This window comes from Amphibalanus amphitrite, unplaced genomic scaffold (genome assembly GCF_019059575.1).
Source record: "Amphibalanus amphitrite isolate SeventyFive unplaced genomic scaffold, NRLGWU_Aamphi_draft 000229F_arrow, whole genome shotgun sequence".
NCBI lineage: Eukaryota > Metazoa > Arthropoda > Thecostraca > Balanomorpha > Balanidae > Amphibalanus > Amphibalanus amphitrite.
In genome coordinates, this window is record NW_024881724.1 from 247,150 (window position 1) to 270,314 (window position 23,165).

Consider the following 23,165-nt stretch of genomic DNA (forward strand, 5'->3'; position numbering starts at 1 on the left):
TCAATGTATTGTCAAAATTTTGGTCTGGCGACCTCTCTTGGTTCCGAAGGTCAAGTGGATGGAGCCTCGAGATGCCCCGGAATTAGTTCACCCACCAGCAGCAGCTACCGCTGTACAACTTCTGCCATAACTCGTCTGCCCGACTCGAGGCTGAATATGGACTGCATTTGAGCTGCCTTGATGTAGTGCAATCTTGGCGACATCCAGTCGTTATACGCCGATATATCCAAGATATATCCAGGATATATCCATCCGTGCCGAACAGCGCCGTCTCCAGTCTCACCGCTATCCTATCAGAGAGACGCCCCCAGCTAAAAGCTGTTTGTCGGAAAATGGGGATCTGTCTCGGAGTATGAGAGCAAGCAAAATTGAAACATCCTTCGAGACATACACTAGTGACAGGAGGCTGCTAAAAATGTGGAAAACATGCTCTGAGATCAGTTACGAAGGACGTAAAACGCCAGAGCCAGTCGTCCCGCATCGGTTAAAATGATCTGCCAAGAGGAACTTTTTAGCCATGTCAACTAAGTAGTGACTGGCGAGCGTTGCTCCGGCTAAAGCGCACCACAAAAAGCCAATGAAAGGGCACGTCTGTCATGTCTCTTGACTGCTATTGGACTGCATGTCTAATTCAATTCAATCAGCTTTGCAATACCTATTTCATCAAGGGCGAGAGAAAAAGTAGCAAAAGGCGAGAAATTAGTGTGCGAACCTTTGAACGCCATGCAACGGTATCATTTAAGTTAACTCAAAAGACACATAAATGGTAAAACTAGCTTCCAATCATCTCTTTCAAAAGACATCTAAGAACTTGGTGGAAAAGAACAAATTAAAAGGCACAGAATGGATTTAGGAATTAAGCAGACTTGGAAATAAAAGAGCGTGAGACGTGGGAGCGACAACCGCAGCATGCAAAACAACACTCGACCCTACAAAAGCAGATCGTGTTGTCACCGTCGACGTGTTAGATTCAAAGAGCGTCAGTCGTCACCGTAACGGCGAGATGATGCAGAGGGTGCCAGCCAGATGAAGCTCTATGGCAAGGTCGGGCCGGCGGCAGTGAGGCTGAGATAATTATATTATTCAAAGATAATATGCTACAATAAGGTATAAAAGACGTGATATGTTAAACGCTGATCTCAATCATCAATTATCCTCAACACAGCTTTCCACGCACCACTTTCGCGTGGCGTGATCACTCACATTCAAATCGTCTTGATACAATGCTCCGGCACTCTTGAGTCAGCGTATTTTTATTTTTCCTATGGTGCTGCTGCATTGGCTTTATACTACACTCTAAGCGATGATACGATCCTCCCAAACCACCGAGCACAATTCTATTTTCCATTCTTACTTTAAATCGATATGAATTGTTTTGGTGTAAACCATACCTAGTATTCTACGTGGTATATAAGCTGCTTTGTCTAACTGTAACGAAAATTGAACACATCGAAGGACTGTTGATTGGTTTATACATAGATAAGCCAGTCTCGCAAGCGCGATCGTGACTATGGGTGCTAAATTTGAATAATAAAAAGTCGGAATAATTGTAATTGATTGTGAACAAACCAGAGCACGCTTCGCTTTTCAGACACCCAAAAATAACGCCACAAACTACAAGTCACAGAAAGAGCTGCTCTCTTCATTGCATTAACAGCTGAAGACAACGGCAATAAAGATACGTTTGGCATTATGGCACATGTCTGACACAGCGAGACATTGAGCGCCGGATGTGAATGACCGACCACATACCGATCGGTCCCTCACTGACCGACAGCGGACAACGAGAGGCCGCAGCGGTCCGGGACCAGCGCGGTCCGAGACCACGGGCCGAGACCAGCGGCGGTCCGGACCGGACACGACAAATGCCAGACTCGGCTGCATCCTTACACTCAAACCAACACCGTTACATACTCGAGCGACACTACGAATCCGTCATCCCATATGAAACACTCGCCAGAGTCGATTATTACAGTCTCCTCCTGGCCAAATTAAAGTATCTAATTAACGTTCATCCGCAACGCAGGGTTTAATAATGACATTGGCTCCCTCCCAACGGATTATACCTAAATATTGGAGATTAACTGAATGAATGAAAATCAACGCGAGATGAAATTGATATTGATCACGAAGAGATCTAATTCTTTTGTAAACTTTTTTTATTTATTGCCTGGGAGCTAAAATCAATATTTAACATTCAACAGGAAAATTACAACGAACAGTTCAAAAGTGAAATACTCGTACTTTTCAAAACGACAAAAACAATACACATATCAAGCACATCACGTTTTGAAGAAGAGACTTTCGAAGCATTATGCACATCAATGAGCAAAACATCGATTTCTGGACTGAATGAACCCACTAATAGTTTTGCTCGGTAACCAAGGAGCCGACCCAACACAGCACAATCTAATCCCATCAATATCCATTGCCACACACAGGTCCCACCAGCATTCATACCTCACTGTCCTTAGGCCATCCCGCCATGCACTATGACCGACGACCGTCTCTGCCAGTCCCCACCACCTCTGTTCACCACTGTTCTCACCTGTTCTTACACATATCGCGTCCTCGGACATACCACAGCTCACCGCTGCTTCTAGCACCGTCTGACACTGTCACTGTAACGTGTCACTGTCTGACACTGACACCGTCCCGCGGCAGTCACCACTCACACTGTCACTGCCTCGGTAAACCGAGAACGATCGCTCAGCCGGATGGCCTGCAGCGACCGCGGCCGCCGCCGGTGCCTCGCGTTCCTCTTTCTGGTTACGGGAAGACGCGCCGACCCGGCCTCTGGCGGTGCCGCCGCGGGCGGTCGCACTCCCTTGGCTCCGCACCGCGCGCACTCGCACGTGCTGCCGGAGTCCTCGGAGGCCGAGTCGGCCGGGTCGCAGCCGGAGCCGGAGTCGGAGCCGGAGCCGGAGCCGGAGGAGCGGCTGGAGTCGGAGCCGGAGCTGGAGGGGCGCAGTGATGACCCGGAGGAGCTGATGTCGGTCTCGGTCGGCACAGACGCCAGCGGAGCCGCCATGGTGCGGATCGTCTGCGTGGCCGAGTGGCGCTTCTGGCCGCGCCCGGCCGCACACGTCTGCACCTGCGCCTCGGCCATCACCACGTACGGAGTCGCGTCCACCGCCACTTCCTGGCGCTGGGTCGCACCCTGCTGCGGCGCCCGTCCACCGTCCACCACCACTCCCTCGAACCCGAGCACCACCGAGGGCCCGACCTCAGCCGGCGGCGCCGACGGGGCTACCGACGGCGGCGGGGTCTCGAGCCGAGCCTCGCCGGTCGGCGCAGTGTGTTCCCGGATCACGGTTGTCACCAGCTGACCGGTGACCTGGGCCAACATCGAGTCCACCTTGGGCGACGGCGCGATGCCCATGCCGTCCTGCATGGCCCGGTCGACGGCGCGGTGGGCGCTCTCGCCGCGCGCGGCCGCCAGCATGGCCTCCAGCTGGGCGTGCCAGGTATCGTCACCGAGTGGCCTGCCCCGCGACACGAGCAGCTCCAGGTAGCGCGTCACCTTGTCCAGCTCGTTCTGAGGAAGGACAGAGAGGGGGCGGGTAACGTCACAAAGAGAGGTTAACTTACACACTTAATTCGTACTTACAAAGGTAGTGAGATGCATACCTATTGGCGGTGGTATGGTAAGGACAAACTAATACCGTACTGGCTAGAGGTGAAAGTTAGTCTACATATAACAAATGTGCACTTAGCAGGGCTTATCGTGATGGATTTTAGGTCCTGCTGCGAACTAATTTCAGGGACTAATTTCAAGCTTGAACATCCAGGATGAGCTCCAGCGCACATTACGAAATAATTCAATTATCCAGGATGACAAGATCAAATAAACGTCATTGGCAGTGCATGCGTACCACTTTGGTATATTCAGAGCTTCACTGATATTACATTTACGTCGAGTATCACTAACAGGGTTTGACGCAAGCAAGGACGCTTTTCGCATCGTAAATATGCCTACTCTGGACGGCTTTATGTCTGAAGTGCTCTTCCAATCCGGCGACAGCTTTGCTTGTCGAAATGCTAGCTTTGGAATGATTCTACAATCTACATATTAACCCTATTAGTGGCAGGGGGGGATTGTTTTCATCCACCCCTCAGGTTTTTCGGGAATATCTCCGAAACCGCTGAAGCTACGATGCTGAAATTTTCTGACTTTTCCTAAAACTAAATCGGGCACATTCCCTGAAAATTTCAAGTTCATAACTTTACCAGGGGCGGCTCCAGAGCACTGGGAATTGGGGGGTCCTATTCGTGAAGCGAGTCATTTGGGCGAAGATCACGATGCTGATGTATTATAAATGTATGCACCAGTTTTACGAACAGTGAATGAAAGGTATCATGTGATAACATATACAAAGTTATTGTGCATCCTCTTTTGACACGTTTTTGCTATAATAGGCGGATCCAGGCGTCCAAAAAGGGGGGGGGGGGTTATGTTTTACCTCCCAACATAGGTGCCCTGACACCGCCTATGCATGACCAATACAATTGTAGTCGTTCTCTCATAAGAAAATTGTAACGTAACAAGACCATTGCCAGTTGCCACCCTTTTTAGAAACAGTACCAACAAAAACCTTATTTACTATACTTTTTGTGTACCCCCAATCTCAATGATCTGTATCCGCCTATGATTTTTGAAAATGCATATTTTTAGGATCCATGTGAATTCCTGGTTCATTCTCTATCGACCGGCAAAAGTTGCATTAAGATTGGTTCAGAAACCTGGCCGTGATAAACAGTAAAATGTATCTGCAATTTGCCCGTTTTTATCCCCCTCTACCCCCCTATTGACATTTTTTTTTTGAAATGTAGATCACGTTAAGCGAAATCGAATGCCGTTTGAATTTTGAAAATCGGCCCGTTAGATCTCGAGATATCGGGGGGGGGGGGTCGTAAACAGCCCCCCCTGCCACTAATAGGGGTAGCCAGGAGCCTGCCATTAATAGGGTTAACCTTTGGATGCTTCAACCGAAAATGTTCCAATGGTCATACTTACAACAGCGCTAAGGTAGTCCCTACGCTAATAACATCAATTATGACTAATTTCTCCCAATCGTTGGCTATAAAGTCTGATCTACCGCGAGGGAATGGAAGTCCTGGGCGCAGAAATACCGCGATATTAGCGGCGGCTGATATAGTTGTTCTCCGGGCGGGGTTCGGGGTCACCCTCACCCAGCCGGTGCCACCTCTCCAGCCGGGCCTCTGACCGAGCGTCCCGAGATCGATACTCTCCTGCCGAGCCGGCCCCGCGACCGCCTCCGGCCAAATTCCACCATGCAGTCTGGTTCTTTATCGTTTCAGCACAGCCCCTGGGTCCAGTTAAAGACGGTCATCAGGTCAGGTATTAGGCCGTAAACACTGTCCGCGCCTACGAAACGGACACTGCGTCCCTAAACATGACCTGTGCTTGCCGGACTACTATCATTTTGCCTCGGAACACGACCGCCAGCCTGCTATCTGTTCGACAATGGCCTGGAGACACGTCCGAGTGAAACACTGGCCTGCAATACGCCACGTCAAGGGTTGGGGACATTTCCGAATAAATAATAAAATGACGCGATTAACTAGGCTAAAAATCGGGGGGGGGGGGCGCAATAGCGGTATGCCCTATAGGTAGAGGGTAAAAGAGCCTCCTTTGGATTATTAGTTCGGATTTTGCTATGCGTTGCACCCGCTGCCGGTATTTAAGCTTTAAGGTAAGCAGACAGTTTATAAAAAGACGTTTTCGCTGGGCAGGCTAAAATGTCACTAATTCATATTTTTATTTCTTAATGTGAAAATTATCTGAAATCCCAACGACTGAGCATTCACCTGTGTAGACGTCCAAAGAAAAATCACGGACTGCCGAACAGACTGAAGTTCACCGACTTCAGCGTTGAGCCTAGATAATTTTCCTTGAATTTAATAGGCGGCTAATGGGTGACTAGTTTTATAACCAGATGTTACGTCAAATGGAATGCTTGTGCATCAAGAATACGGTTTTCATATCAAGCGCGAGGTTGTTTTGATGAGTCCGGGTTCGTCTCCAGAAATGTCGATCGATGTTGCTAATGACGTGATGTCTACGAACTGGACGAACCTTGGAATCTGCAGAACAGTTAACAGCAGGAAAACAGAGAATAATACTTGTTTAATTACTTCAGATGATAGTTTGTTACCTGGATGGTTATCTTAGATTTTGTTTAGATTTAGGATCCCATTAAATAACTACAAATAACACGTCAGTATCAGGATGAATGCTTACAAGAAAGCATGTCGTTCAGCTGGCAATGACTTCCCTGCATCGAACTGACGTAGCCTGCCTCCTGGCTCCACGCACACCCCCCAACTTGCTGTCCACGCGTCCCTGACCTCTGACCTTTGGTGACCTGGCCTTCGGCGCGTGCTGGGGTCGATACGTGTGAGCAGTGTGACTCAGCGCGGCGAGACGACAGCTGATGACTGTTGGGAGCACATGAACCCCCCGGGACCCGCCGGGACCGACTGTCGGGCCGCCGCACGGCCGCGCAGCTGACAATCACAGTCGTGACCCCGGTGACCCCCCATCGGCGGCGACAGAGCACCGACGTCCTGGCGCGGCCACACCGTGGGCGGTGCACTAGAGAGTCAGGGGACGTGTTAGTACTTTGTTCCATGGCAGATGATAAGGCAGTGATGGGTCCATCTATAGGATCAGGGTTATATGGATTGTCTACGCCCAACAGTGCGTGTCTCTCTGATGTAGGTACAATGTCTACACCGTACTTTAACTGACCACCATTACCGCGTTGAGGCTAGTTTGCATTATTAATACGCTTCTTGATTCGAAACTGGGAAATGGAAAGCATGTCCAGAAAGATCATTCGGTGAGAGAGCAAAAATAAAAGCTGGGCTGGGCTTGGAAGTCTTGTGTCTGTCTGCCCATCTGTCTGTGTCATAAAACAAAATGTAAATGCATGTGGGAAAAGTGATTTGCAGCGGGACCAACAGACTACGACAGGCAAAGTCCATCTGTGCCATGTTTTCGGCTTCTGCTCATTACATTTAGATCCCACGCCAGAACTCGGGGGCTGCTCAGCCCATTCTGTCGGAATATGCCGACAGTCGTTACGGCTAAGCTAGCTCGGACCCGCGGCTGCTCAGTGTTCAGCCCATGTCCCCAAGATAGTGATTATCTTTTATTTTGTTTGGTTAGGGTACCCAGACCAGCCGGTCTTCTGGGAGTAATGTACTAAGGTCCCTGCAAGTAATGTCCATTTCAAGATATTAGGAAACCGAAGACAAGCCAAATACCTACCGACCAAAGTGATGTTAACAAAAGCCAACCCTAATCATTTGGGAAAAAGATGGGAAACAACTGCATCCCGAACTCGATCATTTTAAGACGAAAGAAAGCATCCATGAGACGACAACATACCGATCATAGGTAGAATGCGAGAAAACAGGAAATAAAATAACGCAGTATTATCTAAAAGTTCCACTTCTAATAAAAATTTAATATCACTCATATCAACTTTGACGCCGAGCCGGTTGAGTCTGCGTTGAAGCAGGCCTCGCAGTCGGCCGGGTTTACTGATGGGTATGCAACCCGCAGTACCCGGCTGTTCAGCGGGCAAGCCTACCTATCCACCGGGAAACGCGGACCAGCTAACCTATAAAGGAGGCGCGAACTCGAGCATGGTTGATAGTAGATAAATGAGACACAAGCTTTCCATGTTGGAAGAAGGGGAATGATATGGCTTAGACACGGTTGCGTTTAAAATGAACCACGAAACGTTTGTTGAGGACAATGCGATGCGATGCAAAGCTTAACGAATTTAGAATAATTGGAACTGGTTAAGCAAATTTATTTGCAACATACCCTTCCAGAGTTCAAGGGACATGCCAGTATCAACATTAAACAGTCGCCTATATAGTTATTTGCTGAGTGCTGATCCCTCCGATCCACACACCCGATACGCGTCAGTAATCACCTGTATGTTGACGTCGGACAGCTTGAAGAGGTCCAGCGAGCCCATGGAGCCGCCGATGGTCGGCGCCGGATTCGACCCAACTGGCTCTGAGTTTTTGCTGCCGCCCAGAAACTTGGCCGATGACGGCTTTAGGGCCGACGAGTTGGCACCTTCCGAGCGGCCCTGGCCCTTCATCACCATGTAGACCTGCGGAGAAATGTCAAAAGAGGGTTAGCAGAGGGAGGAGAAAGAAAGAAAGAAAGAAAGGAAGAAAGAAAGAAAGAAAGAAAGAAAATCGCTGAAGCACTTAAATGATTGACAAACAAACGGATTCGATACGAATTCTTGGAACCCTTCACTTGTTTTCATCACTTCCTCCGAACATCCTGGCATTGTCACGCCTGAGCTGTATTTCATTCGGTAACTACCTAAGCACCTATCGTAGACTTTTTTGTGAAGGACGGGCAAAAAAAAAACTTTTTTTTTGTAAAAAAGGGCGTAGTCTGCGATACCCAAAATAATATTCTTTAATGATGCAAAGAAACGGCAGGATAAATAACGATCCATTGAGTAGGGTTCATCACTCTACTTAATACCTGAAATGGGTTTAATGGAGTGTTGCAATGCCAACATTTTCTTTTTCCTGAATATGGTGATACAAGAATATGAGCCCCCTTTAAGACCACAACCTTATCCAGTACCTAACTCTTTCGTGGATGGCAAGGTGATCACCGGGGACTGGGGAGGGTCACTGAGGGAACGGACAGATTTGTCCAGAGGCGGTATGATATAATATACAACACTGAATGAGCCGTCGATATCTTCCTGGACATGATGACTCTAGGCAGCATATCTACTATCTAGACAAGGTGTCGTCAGATCAACAATATCAAGGATTACGTTACGTATCATGCAACCGATTGGTGATTTGGCGTGATAAACCAACCAACCCGAATGACCAGAAAACTTATTTGACATCATGCAAGACATGATTTAAATCTAACAAGCAGAAGTTTTTATGATATGATGAGCTGTTGCATTGTAAACATTTAAAACGAGTATTTTACCCCGTAACAACATATGCTTCATATTTTTTCGCGGTCAATCCAAGCGATGTATTGCAACGTGATTCTGAAATGGGAAGTAAAATTGTGAAGGGTGCCACATAATAGTTGTGCAATAGCAGCTGTATACCTAAGTAACACATTTTCGTCCCTCTTTGGTTGGGTCATTTTGTATTTTGCCCGATGACGCTGCCTCGTTAACGTCAGCAGCGCAATTTACGAAACTGCGCCGCCCACGAAAATCACGCCCTTCATAACTTCTGTATCATTCATCTCGAGCATCCTTCCTTATTTGACCATCTGCCTCATAAGTAGGCGAAACGCAATATCATTTCTCGCATTCGCTAGCGAATTGCCCTTTGCTGGGGCGGCTGCGCGGCAGAGGATGGGATGGTTGAAAGAGAGAGGAGCGGAAAAGAAGAAGGTAAGTAGGCATGCTTTCAAATTGAAGACGCATTCAAAGCAAACGAAATAGTTAAGATGATCGAAACTAGCGATGCAATGGGCAATGTTGCATTTGTAGTACATACATACGATCATTAAAAAATGGCCTGTGCCGGCGAGGGTTAAGATCATTACAAAGAGCCACAACCCTAACTGACCAGACCAACAAGTGACTCTCAAGTAAGTAGGATTAAGGAACCATAAGTCTGCAAGCAAACAATAATCCTCAAGCATCCCCTCCACTCAAATATCTCCGTTTGATACACAGCGCCGCTGGCCCGTTAGTTGTAGTACCTTTTCACTTTTGGGATACAACTTCCCATCTAACAAGCTCCAGTTACTCGTACATTTGAAGCTGCCTGGAAGGCCTCACGCTGTCGTGGCTTCCGGACATCATAACAGCAGCGGGCCGGCGGCTGCTCTTCGCCTCTGAATGGAACCCGGCGGCGGCGCTGGTGGCGATGTAAATAGCATACCGTCTGTATACACCTCAGCAGAGGCGGCAAAAAGTCCGGATAAACGCCCGTTCCGGTGCCTGCCACGTCCCACAGGTCGGTGGACGGCGCGGCCGACCCCAACCGCCGCCGCCGCGGCTCTCGTTCCCCTCGGCGCCAGCACTGTAATGACCGCTAGGAGAGCTCGGTGGGAGCCCGATGGGGCGCACACCCGCCATTTTGGACCGCACGGTTAGGCCATTGCCGTCTCCGTTATTAAAAAGAAAAGAACCGTCAGCAACAAAAGCTGCAATTGTATCTTTTGATAGGTGAAATAAAATGAAAAACAGAATGCTGTAATAGCGCTCACAACAAAAACAGTAGGTATGCTGTAATAACGCTGCCGCTCCCAGAAGGTTGACGTTACATTAAAAGAAACTCATAAAGTATCCTTCCTCGTATACTTATAAACGATCAACAACATGTTTGTCTCAGTTCTGTTGGAGCCTTTTTTCATTTGGTCGGCTAACACATCGCATGCTTTTTAATACTTCTTTTCATGTTGCACTCACTGAGCGAGACACGATATTAACATTATTTCACTCTTTTTTCTGGAGTCCTTTAGCCAACTTAAGTCAGGTCAGGCCAACAAGTCGTTGTGTGAATGAGGTGACCGAGTCAGGTCACTTCGTTCAGCTCTTTATTACAGTACTATCATTAGGTATCCCTTTTTAGCGAGTGTGCTGCGTGCATGTCAGTTACTATAGGCATTTATAAGCCAGCAGGCTATGTGTTGTCAGTAACGTATTACCTATGTATGTGCTTGCAAGTGAGCTATGTGTTTTCCATTCTTACCTTGCTGCCGAAGATCAGAACTAGAAGAACTGTGATCGTCAGCTGATTGTGCAGAAAGAAGATAATGTAGAGCAAGTCAGGGTTCGCCGGTGATTTGAGAAATAGCCTGAAACACAAACGATGACATGTCATCGATATTTGCTGAGCTAAAGGACGACGATTGGTATGAATCATGCATCTTGCACGATCCGAACTTTGCCGATCGAAGGAGAGACCCTCACTCCAAAAATTCTGCGAGCCGATGTGGCAGATTCTGTAAACCACCAGGACACCGTCTGTGAGCCACTGTGGTCCCTATACATTCTGTGGGCCACTGTGATGCACTCTATGAGCCACTGTGACACAATCTGCGAGGAGCGTTGGCATCAGTGATGCCATCCACATTTTTACTCCATCCCAAGATCTCGACCAGAATTTCCCAAGATTCTCGTCTCGAATCCCAAGACTACCCATCGCATATCCTTAGGAGTACCCCAAGTAAATCCATAGCTTATTTTGGACATATTAGTGTGTTTAGTATTCAACTTTCTCTTCTTCGGGTCCACCCTTGTCCTTATTGGCGTCTTTACAGCAGCTAATGTACCTAGAGGCCGGGGGGAGGGGAGGGGGAGGGGGTCGATCGGACTCCTACAGCTGATCGGTTCCTGACCGAGTATAAGAGCTTCACGAAAAATGAAGATGCTGGCCTAGACAACATGAAGCCGGTGGTATCTGCTATTATGGTCAGGTCATTCGTCGACCGTCAATGGTGGGTCAAGGACCCAAAACACAAAGTTCGAATCTGTTAGAACTTCTTGGAAACGAAGTCTGTGGCATTTTGGATTTATTTCGAAATTTGTCTCGTGACACATTTGGAGAAGCTATATAGAGTGAGGTCAGGCTGATTTTTAGTGTTTTCCACCACTGAGTTTTGAAATATGGGCTCCAAAACAAGCTCTTAAAAGCTTATGTGAATCTCGAAATCGAAAAGCCTATGCTGTGAATCTGCGCGTAAGCCAGTGCCCGCTGGGGCCCATGAATTTTCAAGCCGACGATGGCGAGGGGGTCTAAACGAGGACCTAGCTCGTCCCCTGGACTATATAGTTACAAGACGTCAGCAGTGTTGTGAAGGTCGCAAGGTTACGCTTTGATTAATTTTGGTCCAGCAGAGCCCAGAGGTCAGGTGACCAGACACTTTTCCGAGGTCAAAGACAAATTGCCCTCATTTTGGTTCGCGGTCAACGGATAAGCCTCGATAGAGCAAAACCGTAAAATGAAACGCTTTGTGCGGGAGCCGCTTTCTGAAATATTTTTTAGGCATAATGTTTGTAAAAGCTTTTCATAAATCATAGCCATCCAACATCATTCCGCCAAACCACCCATCCCCGTTGATCGGTAGTTAGAAATTAACCCGCGCCCTGCTGGGGGGGGGGGGGTGTTTGAACACCCCCCCTTGTGGTTTTTCGCGAATATCTCAAAAACGGCGGCGCTCCTTGGTATACCTTATCATACATCAATTCTACACATGTTGTGAAAATTTCAGACCAAGGTCATTCAAGGTCAGGTCACCAGGTCACTTGAAGTGACCTCACCTCGTAAAAAGTTTCAATGTCTGTCATAGCTACACCGAGTGACCGATCGCTTTGAAACTTTCAGCGATTGCTAAGAGCAATAGCATGTACAAAATGTATATCTCAGAATTTTGATATCGATGACCTAAGGTCAGGTCAATTTTGCGACCTCCCCATTATAAGTCAATGGGAGAAAATTGAAATGCGCCTCTTTTGGACGAAAGACATTATAAACACTCCCAAACACCGAATTACAAGTGGTTTAGACACACAGAACATGAAAATGGTGTCCGTGACCCTTGTTTATGCCCTGAGGTCATCTTAGGTCACAAATGGTATCTAACAGTTTTTCGCAAATAACTTTTGATAGAGGCATGCTAGAGCGATGAAAACGCCTTAGATGTGTTCAGCTCGACGATACGGATCAACTGATATGCAACATGACCCTTTCCGGTCAGGTCATGACCTTGACCTGAGGTCAAATTTTCAAGTTGACCTTTCAAGGTCAAGTTATAGTTCATTCGATGCGTCTTGACGAGAGGAACACGATGCCGGTAAAAGTAAGCCCGTACAAGGCTTGGGTCAAAAGTTATTGCAGAAAAACTGTTTCCGAAAAAATCGGCTATTTTTGCAGTTTTTGCCCCCTGCAGGCAAAACCGTTGACGTTAGGTCAAATCTGAGAGAAATACTCAGAAAGGGCGTTAATAGGGCTATCGAATGCGCTTTTCCGCGGCGCTGTAGCTCTATTGGTTCCCGAGTTATGTGTTGGCTTCTTGGAAGTTTTCGACATTCGACCTGGAAATCGGCGAAATTTTGCCTTCAATGACCTCTGGTGACCTGACCTTTGACCTGACCAAAAAATTGACCGAAGTGATTTCGTCATTATTTTTGACGCTCTTTCGAACGCCGCCTTCCGCGTATCGCTACGTGGCCCAGGAGCCGAGTTACAAGGGGGGTGTTCAAACACCCCCCCCAGCAGGGCGTGGAAATCCAGGACCCCCAGCCGGGCGCGGGTTAAACAAATGAGCGCCAGTTGCGAACAGCGACTGAAAGCTGCTACTATAGGGGAGAGTGGGGCAATGGCGGACGGTGGGTAATGCCGGCCACCCATCTCTAGTGAGTACTTTGTCCATCACTAATCAGCTGATGTTGTTTACATTTCAGTTGAGCGCCATTCTAGCACGTGGTGCAAGTTTATCACGGTAGCTCCATTATTTTCATTTTTATAGCGTTAAATGTGTTTTTCGTATCTGATTTTTAATTTTTGTTGCATCTATTTGCTGACTGTGAAATGTGTTAACGCATTTTCAGAAGTGCTGAGTGCTTTGCAATGACCTTCAATTAAGCCTTTTTTAGGCGACTGCTGGATGTGAGGCGTTTGCGGCGCAATGCATTTGACTGCTGCCTGCTTTCTTAAAATAAAGCTGACCTCGGGGTAATACCGGACACGTGTCCGGAATGACTCCACGCGGTTTTGTTTGTGACTTCTGTCGTTAAAGCTCAACGTTTCGGGTTGCTGTGTTTACAGCTGTGTTAGTTTGCTTGCTGTGTTTACGGTTGTGTTAGTTTGCTGCTCTGTTGGCGCCGCGCTGTTGTGTTGCAGCGAGTGCAGTGTTGTGTTGCAGTGCAGTGTACTGTTAACTGCTGAATACAGTTGTCGTTTGTTAATTCTCACTTAAATTTCCATCGAAAGAACGGTGTAAGGATGAATACCAGTGACGATATTTCGACTTTTTGTGCTATTGCACTTAGTGGCCGGCATTACCCCTCGCTTTTTTGCACCTCCATTTTTCACCACATTTTCGCGTAGGCTCTGAATCTGTCATAAGTGATCTGAGATACTAAAACTGGGTGCTATCTGAAAGCCTATTCCTTTGGCTATAACCACAATCAAAATCACCATAAAATAGCTTCAAATAGCTAAGCTATTGAGCAAAATGCTTATGGTGTCGCCATTGCCCCACTCTCCCCTACCCATAACAAGTAATGGTACAAAAATAATCCTGCGACCTCGGGAAGATAATGCCTGCAAGAAACATCGCAAGCTTCGTCCGTTACTTCAATATGTTTGAATGCTATTAACCGTCCGTGAGGCAAATCCATCCTAAATTTATCATCGACCAAGGAAAAAAGCATTCGACAGCATGAGAAGACAAAGTGAAATCAGCTTCTGCCAGATCCCAAGATATGCAGCGCAAATCACAAGATCCCAATGTTAATGTTCAAATCCCAAGATCTTGGGACAAATCCCAAGGAATGGCATCGCTGGTTGGCATGAAATTAATTTGTGACTTTTCTTACCTACATTATTTAGATTTTAGAGTATCGACATAGTTTTTTTTTTGTGAGCCGCCAACGTATCGTCAGGAGATATGCATTTATGCATATTCGTCTTAGAGCTAGAAGGACGCCTGGGCAAAGTATGTAGGCCGGATACACTATTCCATTGTATGGTATATCACACAAAGACAGCCTTGAATAAGTCACTGCTCGAATCCATATTGGCGCCAGAGCTCAGCAACGCAAGTTCAAATTGTCAAATAAGTAAGCAAAAGTACAAGAACAAAGGTAGCTGGGATAGAAACCAGTCAAAGATGTTCGCAATACAACAGCGGTCGTGATATCTCTGGAGCAACATTCTTTGATCATCTCGGGAGGATAACTATCATCTGGAATAGATACCTACTGACGAGGTACGAAAAAGCGTCGCGACGCACTAACAGCTAGCCGCTGTCCCCCTCACATGAGAACACGGTCTCAATGTACACTAATGACAATGATCCCGGGAATCGGGCCCGGCTAAGGATTCCCGGAACCATTCAGGCGCGGAATAGAGACAATCAGTGGCAATCAGTGTCAGTTATTTCTGCACTGATTCTCCTGGTAAGGCCGGCCAATAACGAGGACGAAGAAAATGCAGAATGTCCGGTGTATCAGACATGATTTTCTCTCTAACTATTCGAATTTCCTCAGCACGGGCTTTTCCATATGATATTAACCCACGCCGTGCCGGTGCTCGGCGCCACCCTCGCCGGACGGAAAGCGAGGGTGTTTGAACGCCTCTCCCTCTAACTCGGCTCACGAGCCATGTAGTGATAGCGGTAAGCTTCGTTCGAAAGACGAAGCGCCGGACGGAAAGCGAGGGTGTTTGAACGCCTCTCCCTCTAACTCGGCTCACGAGCCATGTAGTGATAAGCGGTAAGCTTCGTTCGAAAGAGCGTAAAAAAAAAAACATGAAGAAAGCACTTTGATCAGCACTTAGGTCAATATTGCAGGTCACATTGGCTTAGGTCAATGTCAATGTTTAGGTCAGGTCGAACGACATATCACCAGAAGCCATCAAACACCGAATTTCACATTATCCATATTTGACAAATCGGCGCATATACCGTCGGTACGTCGTACGGTACGGTACGGTACGGTACGGTACGGTACGGTACGGTACCGTACCGTATCGGTACGGTACGTCGGTACGTCGGGAAAGAACAGAGCTGCAATGCCCTAGAAAAGCATATTCGGTAGCCTTTTTGAAGCTCTTCTTGTGAACTATCCCCAAATGACATTATTTTACCGGCATCGCGTTTTTCTCGTTCGACCCTTTTGTCCAATGCTTTGCGCTCTCACCAGCTTTTGTTGATAATCATAACTGATTTCCATGTAAAACCAGTGTTCCGAAGTTGGAAACTGATGGCAGTCATTACGTTACCCTGCCTGCAGACAGCAGAGGTCTGCTCTCGCAATCGGTCAGGGCAACGTAGCAACTGTCACGCGGCGGCAGCGCGGCTATTATGTCCTATCACCAGATGGAGCGACCGTCCCAAACTGCTCCGGATGGGTGAAGTTTCCGCTGGGAAATTGAGGCGGGACCTTTGTCATGAGGTCAGACAGGCGCCATCCCTCTATTTGGCTGATTAGGACGTAATTACCGGAATAGCTACTCGACACGTCCTATTTCACTAGTTTTCCGCTTCTCGCTGCCAATCGGCCGTAGTGGTGCTATGCACTACACGTGGGCTCGGGCAGCCTACCTCGGTGACTGTCCCTCCGCTCGCCCCCCCCCCCCGCACAGCCATTCAATTTTTCCGATAGGGTCATCGGCACGGTGAATTTTCCACCGGACCGCCGCGCCGCCCGGCCAACAAAGACGGTCATTACTGCAGCTCCGGCCCGGTTCATTGGCGGCGGTCACTTCCCGACGGCGGAAAAGGCCAGTCTCGACACGCGGAGCTCGGTAAAAGGGATGTTTTAACGTCAAGTTTCGATGGGCTGTCCACGGCAGGACTGCAAGCTGACTGTCGTGAGAACTGTTATTGAGGACAACCTGGAAATGACATTTCAACGGGCATCTATATTGCGAGGGTTGCGGGAGGCAAACAAGTAAAAAAGCACACACGCAACAGAGGCAAAACGGCTTGCAGACTAACAAAAGTAACCGGTTTCTTATAGATGTCCAGAGGTCATATGCTTTGGCCTAGTGGGCATTCATTGATTTGAAATTAATATCAAAACAAATAAACCGGATAATGCCATCTCTTATGTAACCATCACAGATGCATGATCATCCTAAGAACGTTGGTGGAAATGAAAGCCGTGTTCTTACGTAGTCAATAACAGAAAATAGTACCAGAGCTTCTTGACCGTCGTGAGTGCTAAGCTCTGAGCAATTCTACTCACACCCTAGGCAGAAGGGTGGGATGGCTATCTAAAAAGTCCGAACACCTTGCTGTTATAGGCTATAGCCCAGCTTGCTTTACAGCTTCATTACCGAGCGGTTCATCTTTCTCTTCATAGCCGATAGCATTAATATTCAGAATTCGAAAAAGCAAATTATGTTTAACGAAGACAGCGCTGCATTCTTTTTGGCACGCTAGACTGCGTTGAGCTTTTTTAAGATTAAGGTAAATTTGAATGTTGACCTTGGTTTAACGTCAAATCTGATTCGGTCAATTTATGTGACTGATAATGGGAAGATAATGTTATACATCCATCGATTTACCGGATAATTCTAAAAAGATTGATATCTTTTAAGAATCGCTGGCTCTATTCCATAAACGATGAGAATAACCCGCGCCCTGATGGGGGGGGGCCATTTTGGCCCCCCCCTGTGGTTTTTCTTAAATAGCGAAAAAACGGCGGCGCGCAGCGCCGCCAAATTTTGGGTACCTTACCGGACATCAATTTGACACCTTCACACAAAATTTCAAGTCACAGGTCACCTCAGGTCAGGAGTTATTGAGGTCAAACTGAGGTCATGTTCGAGTAAAAATGAGCAAAAAACATGACATCTTGAAACGCTCACCAGTTCTACAGTTAACAAGCAATTTTAAAGTTCTTTATGTGGTTGTGTAGAGAAAAGACGGCGCTACAAAACTGCTATCTCGGATTTTCGAAATTTTTGGATTTTGACCCCCAAAAATTAAAAAATTGATTTTTTTTAGAAAAACTCAAAAAAATTCCAAAAAATTTTCGAATTTCGAAAAAACCGGAATATATGTGATATTCCCTGCGCTCTTTGATATACATACCAAATTTTAGATCGATACCTCTTTTTTTGGCCAAGTTATAGCGAAAAAACTGTTAAAAATTGATGACGTCAAATTTTTGAACTCAATTTTTAGCAATTCTAGACCTTGTAGCGCAAAACGGAGACCACCATTGAACTCCCCGTGACGAGCTGCATCGAATCGATACCCATTTTATGCAAAAATATCAACTTTGAAATTTGACCTAATTTGACCTGACCTTGACCTGACCTTGACCTGACCTTGACCAAAACGTGACCTAAGCTGGCCCTCAAGTCTGTCTGACCCACATAGTCGCATTTGTCATGTAAAATGGACCATAAAACATGTATCACACGACGCTTTCATATTGTGACCCCCCAGCCCAGCCAGCAATTCGCTTGGGCTGAACTGTGGCAGGCGTCGGGCAGCTTGGGCTTAGCTTGGGTTTGCCCACTTTGATCAAAACCAATGTATTTTTTACTAGGGCTGAGCTGGGGCATGCCGCAGCTATGCCCACGTGCGGATAGCAGTAGCTCAGCCCGACATCTGCCCGCGCATCCAAAACAGGCTTAACTTGGGCGGAGCGCGGGCTGATCAAGCTGGCTGTGTCCTTCGGCTAACTGGAGTAAAGCCGGAGCTTAGCCATACTTGTTCGGCTGTTCGCGCATGCGCAGTTCTGCGCCAATCATGTGCAGCGTTTGTGACAGTCTGTGCGCTGTGCGACGAAACGACACACCGGTGTTGGGGCATTTGGTGGTTGATGTTTGGGCGCGTGTGACAGCGCGAAGAAGGGATAGTGCTCACTGCTCTTATCAAGTGGACTGGCATGGAGTTTTACGGTAGGTAAGTGTATTGAATGGTGCGCTTGATCGTATGTAAACGTCATGATTTTGACTGAGTTTGACGCCATCAAACATGAAGCTGAATAGCTGTTCAGCCTGGCAACTTATACCCTCGCTCAGAAAAGCTGCATTCCGTGCCTTTATATCTTTGTGAAATACCAGCACTTCTGAACCAGGAAAATGAAATACAAAACACAAATATTTATCTACTTATCACCGAGCACGCTCATTCTCTGTCCGCATTTAAAATCAAATGAACATTTTATACGGATCAATGAGAAGTGTTTTTACAGTATTAATGCATCAATAAGTTATTTTTCAAGCAAACATGCAATGTAAATTAAACCAATTAATCTCTTTTTCAGGTACGTACCATTAGAGCAAATGGTTCCAAAAATGGAATAGTTATACAAACCAGGACCGGGTGGACGCCGCAGTCACCCTCGCCAAGTGGTTTAGCGGAAACTGCCTGCTTATAATTAAGTAGGTATACCTACATATACGGAAACTGCGCCGAAAGCTGGCCGACCACCTACTGCAGATGTGTGTGTGTGTGTGGAGGAGCCAGACGCCTCCAAAGCTCCCATTCACCAGAGTGAAGTTCCTTATAAACGATTGTTTGCTTATTGCTTTATGTCTTATGAGCGATTACTTGCTATCCTTACTTTATGCTTTCAGTTGAGTGTTTAACCAAGTATTATGAACGGGGAGGGAGGCTAGCGGGCCTTGTGATTGTTTTATAGTTTTGATGGCGTTTTTTCATGACTCATGCCATATTACTGCTGCAGTTTGCAGTCCACTGTTTCATGTATTTGTGTTTCATTTGACGTGTCTGTAGTCGTTTGAAATATACATTCAATCAAAGTCAACCACTACTTTCCTTTTGCAATGCTCGAGCCTCGATGACCGGTTAACAGAGCATATGAGTGACCGTAACAATTTTAAATATGCATTGAAACCGCACAACCTGCTGAAAGTGCATTGGCTGCTCCTTGCTACTTATCCAGTGTGAAGCAAAAGCAAGATGAAGTCAAGTCGAGACTTGAGAAAACAGGAGCCATCACTCGAGCCGAACCCGAGCAAAGCCACAGCAGTTTGCAATGTATAAAACCCATGCACTTCTATGGCTTAAGTCGGGATAGACAGGGCACACAGAGTGGGCTTGCCGGAGTTCAGCCCGCTCGGGCCCAGAGTAATCTCCATTATATAAATGGATTCACTGCTCGGGCTTAAATCGGGCTAACGCCAATCGTCGCTCAACTAGGGCTAAACTACGGCTGTCCGGAGCTCGCAGAGCGGGCATACCTCCGGCAGAGCATGGGCTTTAGTCGGCGTATTTGTGTCATACGCCGACTTTAGCCCAAGCCCTAGCCGACTTTAGCCCGACTAAAAATCTCGGGCAATCCGCACTTGAGCCTGCTTGGGCCCGGAGCAAAATTGCTGGCTGGGAGTGACCTGACCTCTGTGACCTGACCTGGTATCAGTGACCTCAAATAGCAAAATATGTGTTTGGAGAACATTTCCCCATCGATGATTTTCAATGAAATGCATTTTACACGATTTTACAACGCATTTCTTGAAATGCCTGTAAACGGTGAAAATTCGACATTTGACCTGACCTGTGACGTCATCGGTTTGACCGAGGTCAATGAAATTGGGTCACAAGGTAGTTCCCCGTTGGGGCTATCCAACACCGTTTACCGCTTGTCGCTATGTTGCGTGGTTCTCGAGATCTGAGGGGGGGGGGGGGGGGCAAAATGGCCCCCCCCCCCATCAGACCGCGTTGCTCGGCAGACCCCATCTGGGCGCGGGATAATAATAGAGAATTGCCTCAAATGCTCTGTCATTACGTCCTATTTCGTGCAACTCGAAGTAAAAAGGTGAATGAGACCGTAGAACATACAAGCATCTTATGAAAACAGGAATCATTTTGAAATGGTTTTTATGATCTGGAAATGCTGAACAAAATTAGCATTGTCTGATGATGGAAAAACTACGTGGCCGACGTGGAAACCCGGCAGTTGCTGGGGTATTTCGCCACCCACCGTTTGCTGGGGGGGGGGGGGGCGTTAAACGCCCCCAGCCGATAACTCGAGAACCAATAAGCGCAGCGAAACGCACGAGGCGGCAAACGAAAGAACGCGACGAGACGCTTCAGATGAGTACTTCAAAGTTGAATTTTGAGGTCACAGGTCGGGTCAAGGTCAGGTCAAACACCTGAAATCGGGCTTTCAGTAGCATTGACTTCAGGACTTCGCAATGGGCGCCTCTCGTCATAAACTCTGTCAAAACGGTGCACAATCCATCATATAAGGCCTACAAGAGTGTCGGCTCCATGTAGGGGTCAGCCAAACATAGGTCAGGGTCAAGGTCAGGTCAACCGGGTAGGCACATATCCCCGAAAATCAAAACTGATATTCGCAGCCTGTGACACATGTTTTTGGGGTAATTTGGGGCGTAGAATACGATGGTGGCATTCATTTTATCATATGTGTACGTGTTTGGCTCAAAAAGTTCAATTTAAGAAATGCATGTATCATGGTCGTGAAGTAGTCACGAGAAATTGCCAAGATTCAGTTCAAGATTTTGGAAAATGCGGAACGATAATCAATAATCGAAGATTGCTATTTGATTGTTCATGGTATTGGCAGTCTAATGGCGTTTACGGCATGTCTGTATGTCTATTCTGTGATTTTATATGATTTTTTGAACATATGCTGTTTTTGGTCGAAAACTCAGAAATCATGACGTCACTAAAACCTCGATATCTCAAAATTTTTCCGACCCAATTTTTTAAAACTTTGTCACAATAAACTTCAATCAATTCTCTACAGGTACCCAAAATTTGGCGCGCCTGTGGCGCGCCGTTTTTATGCTATGGCCCGGCGAAAAAAGTGGGGGCGTTTAACGCCCCCCCCCCCAGCAACTCGCGGGTTAAATGACCTGTGGGCGAGAATGACTGAGATACTTTTTCAATGAAATGCAGGTAAGCTGAAAATGCTTCGATTATTAGGGTATGTTACGGCAATATAGAAATTTATATGTTCTCAACAGCGTTGTGAAGTGCGTCTCGTTTATTCCCCCCCCCCCCACACTTTTGACATATGCGAGCACAGAGAGGCTTGAACATTTTATTGGTATAAATCGCTACCCAGGTCGTAACCAAGGACGCCACAATAGAGTGTGCACAAATTTATACGTTGTCTGTACTGCATGTACTTGTTCCATCAAAACCAGGAGTTGATAAGCTGACATGCCAGGCACACATCCTACCTGCTGACCTGGCGATTTTGATAAGCCTACCCACTTCATCTTGGAACGGACTGCTAACTTTTTGTGATGCGAATGGTGAAAAGTGGGTATAAAGGTTCTTTAACCCGCGCGGGGCTGGGGTCTCCAGCCGAACGCGCGGGGCTGGGGGGGGTAAATTTTACCCCCCCCCTGTTATCTCCCGAACTAATGGTCCGATTTGGAAAATTCAAACGCCAATCGAAAGATCTCATCACGAACAACTAACAACATGTACTTAATTTTAAGTTTGAGGTCAAGGTCAAGGTCAGGTCAAGGGTACAAATTGCAAGTTCCTACAGTATCGGCCTTGCACCGTAGTTGCCGAAGAATGGAGTCATGGACTGAGACTGATCGCCCAAAACGTGTTCTTAGGCTACCAAGACAATATTCGTTGCATACAATATCATTCAGAGGTCAAGGTCCAGGTCAGGTCAGGTCAGGTCGGGTCACCAAAAACAAAATATAGAAAAGGGCTTGTGCGACACATGTTTTATGGGTCATTTTACTCATAGAATTCAATAGGCACACTCAATAAGTGATATGGACCACCTCTGGATGAATTTCAGGTCGAGGTCAGGTCAAGGTCAGGTCAAGTGAGGTCAAATTTTGAAGTTGGTTGTTAAGGCCTAAAAAGGTGTCTATCTGATGCAGTTTTTCACGACGAATCGAATGGTGCTACTTTTGTTTCCGTACGAGGTCTAGAACTTCCAAAAAAGTCATTTTTCAAAATTTTTGTGTGTCGTGACGTCATACAATTTTGAATAACTCCCACATTTTTGAACCGATTCTTCTAAAACTTGGTATGTAGGTGCACATAGACCACTTCTCTGACATATATTCCGTTTTTTTTTCGATACACTCAAAATTTTGGATTTTATAGCTATTTTAAAAAAGTCAGTTTTTTGAAAAAAAAATTGGGCCAAAATCCAAAATTTTCAAAAAACCGAGATAGCATTTGATAGACAAAGTAAAATTACGTACATCCTTTTTGTTACGTCTTGATTCCTTTAAAAATGAAGATCCCAGCCAGCCTTCCCAAATGGGGCCCATATGGGCTGAAAGTGGGGCATCTGGGCTTAAGTGGGCATGGGCTACATGTGGGCTATTATCTGGGCTAAATCTGGGTCCCATATGGGCTGAGCCCCAGCAAACATGCCCAAATGGGTCCCATATGGGGTGAACATGGGCCAGATGGGCCCACGTGGGACATGGGCTACAGATGGGCTACC

The 23,165-nt window shown here is 46.8% G+C and overlaps 1 protein-coding gene across 1 annotated transcript in view; it reads right to left on the minus strand.

Moving 5' to 3' along the window:
• Window positions 1-1,634: 1,634 nt before the first annotated feature.
• The window catches only part of LOC122385740, a 100,645-nt gene continuing 79,114 nt past the window's right edge, over window positions 1,635-23,165 (minus strand). Inside the window, exons 14-16 of the mRNA XM_043374209.1 lie at window positions 10,750-10,855; window positions 7,974-8,159; window positions 1,635-3,538 (exon numbers count right to left, since the gene is read on the minus strand). Coding sequence (XP_043230144.1) covers window positions 2,672-3,538; window positions 7,974-8,159; window positions 10,750-10,855 — 1,159 coding nt within the window. The 3' untranslated portion in view covers window positions 1,635-2,671. The remainder of the gene's footprint in view (window positions 3,539-7,973; window positions 8,160-10,749; window positions 10,856-23,165) is intronic.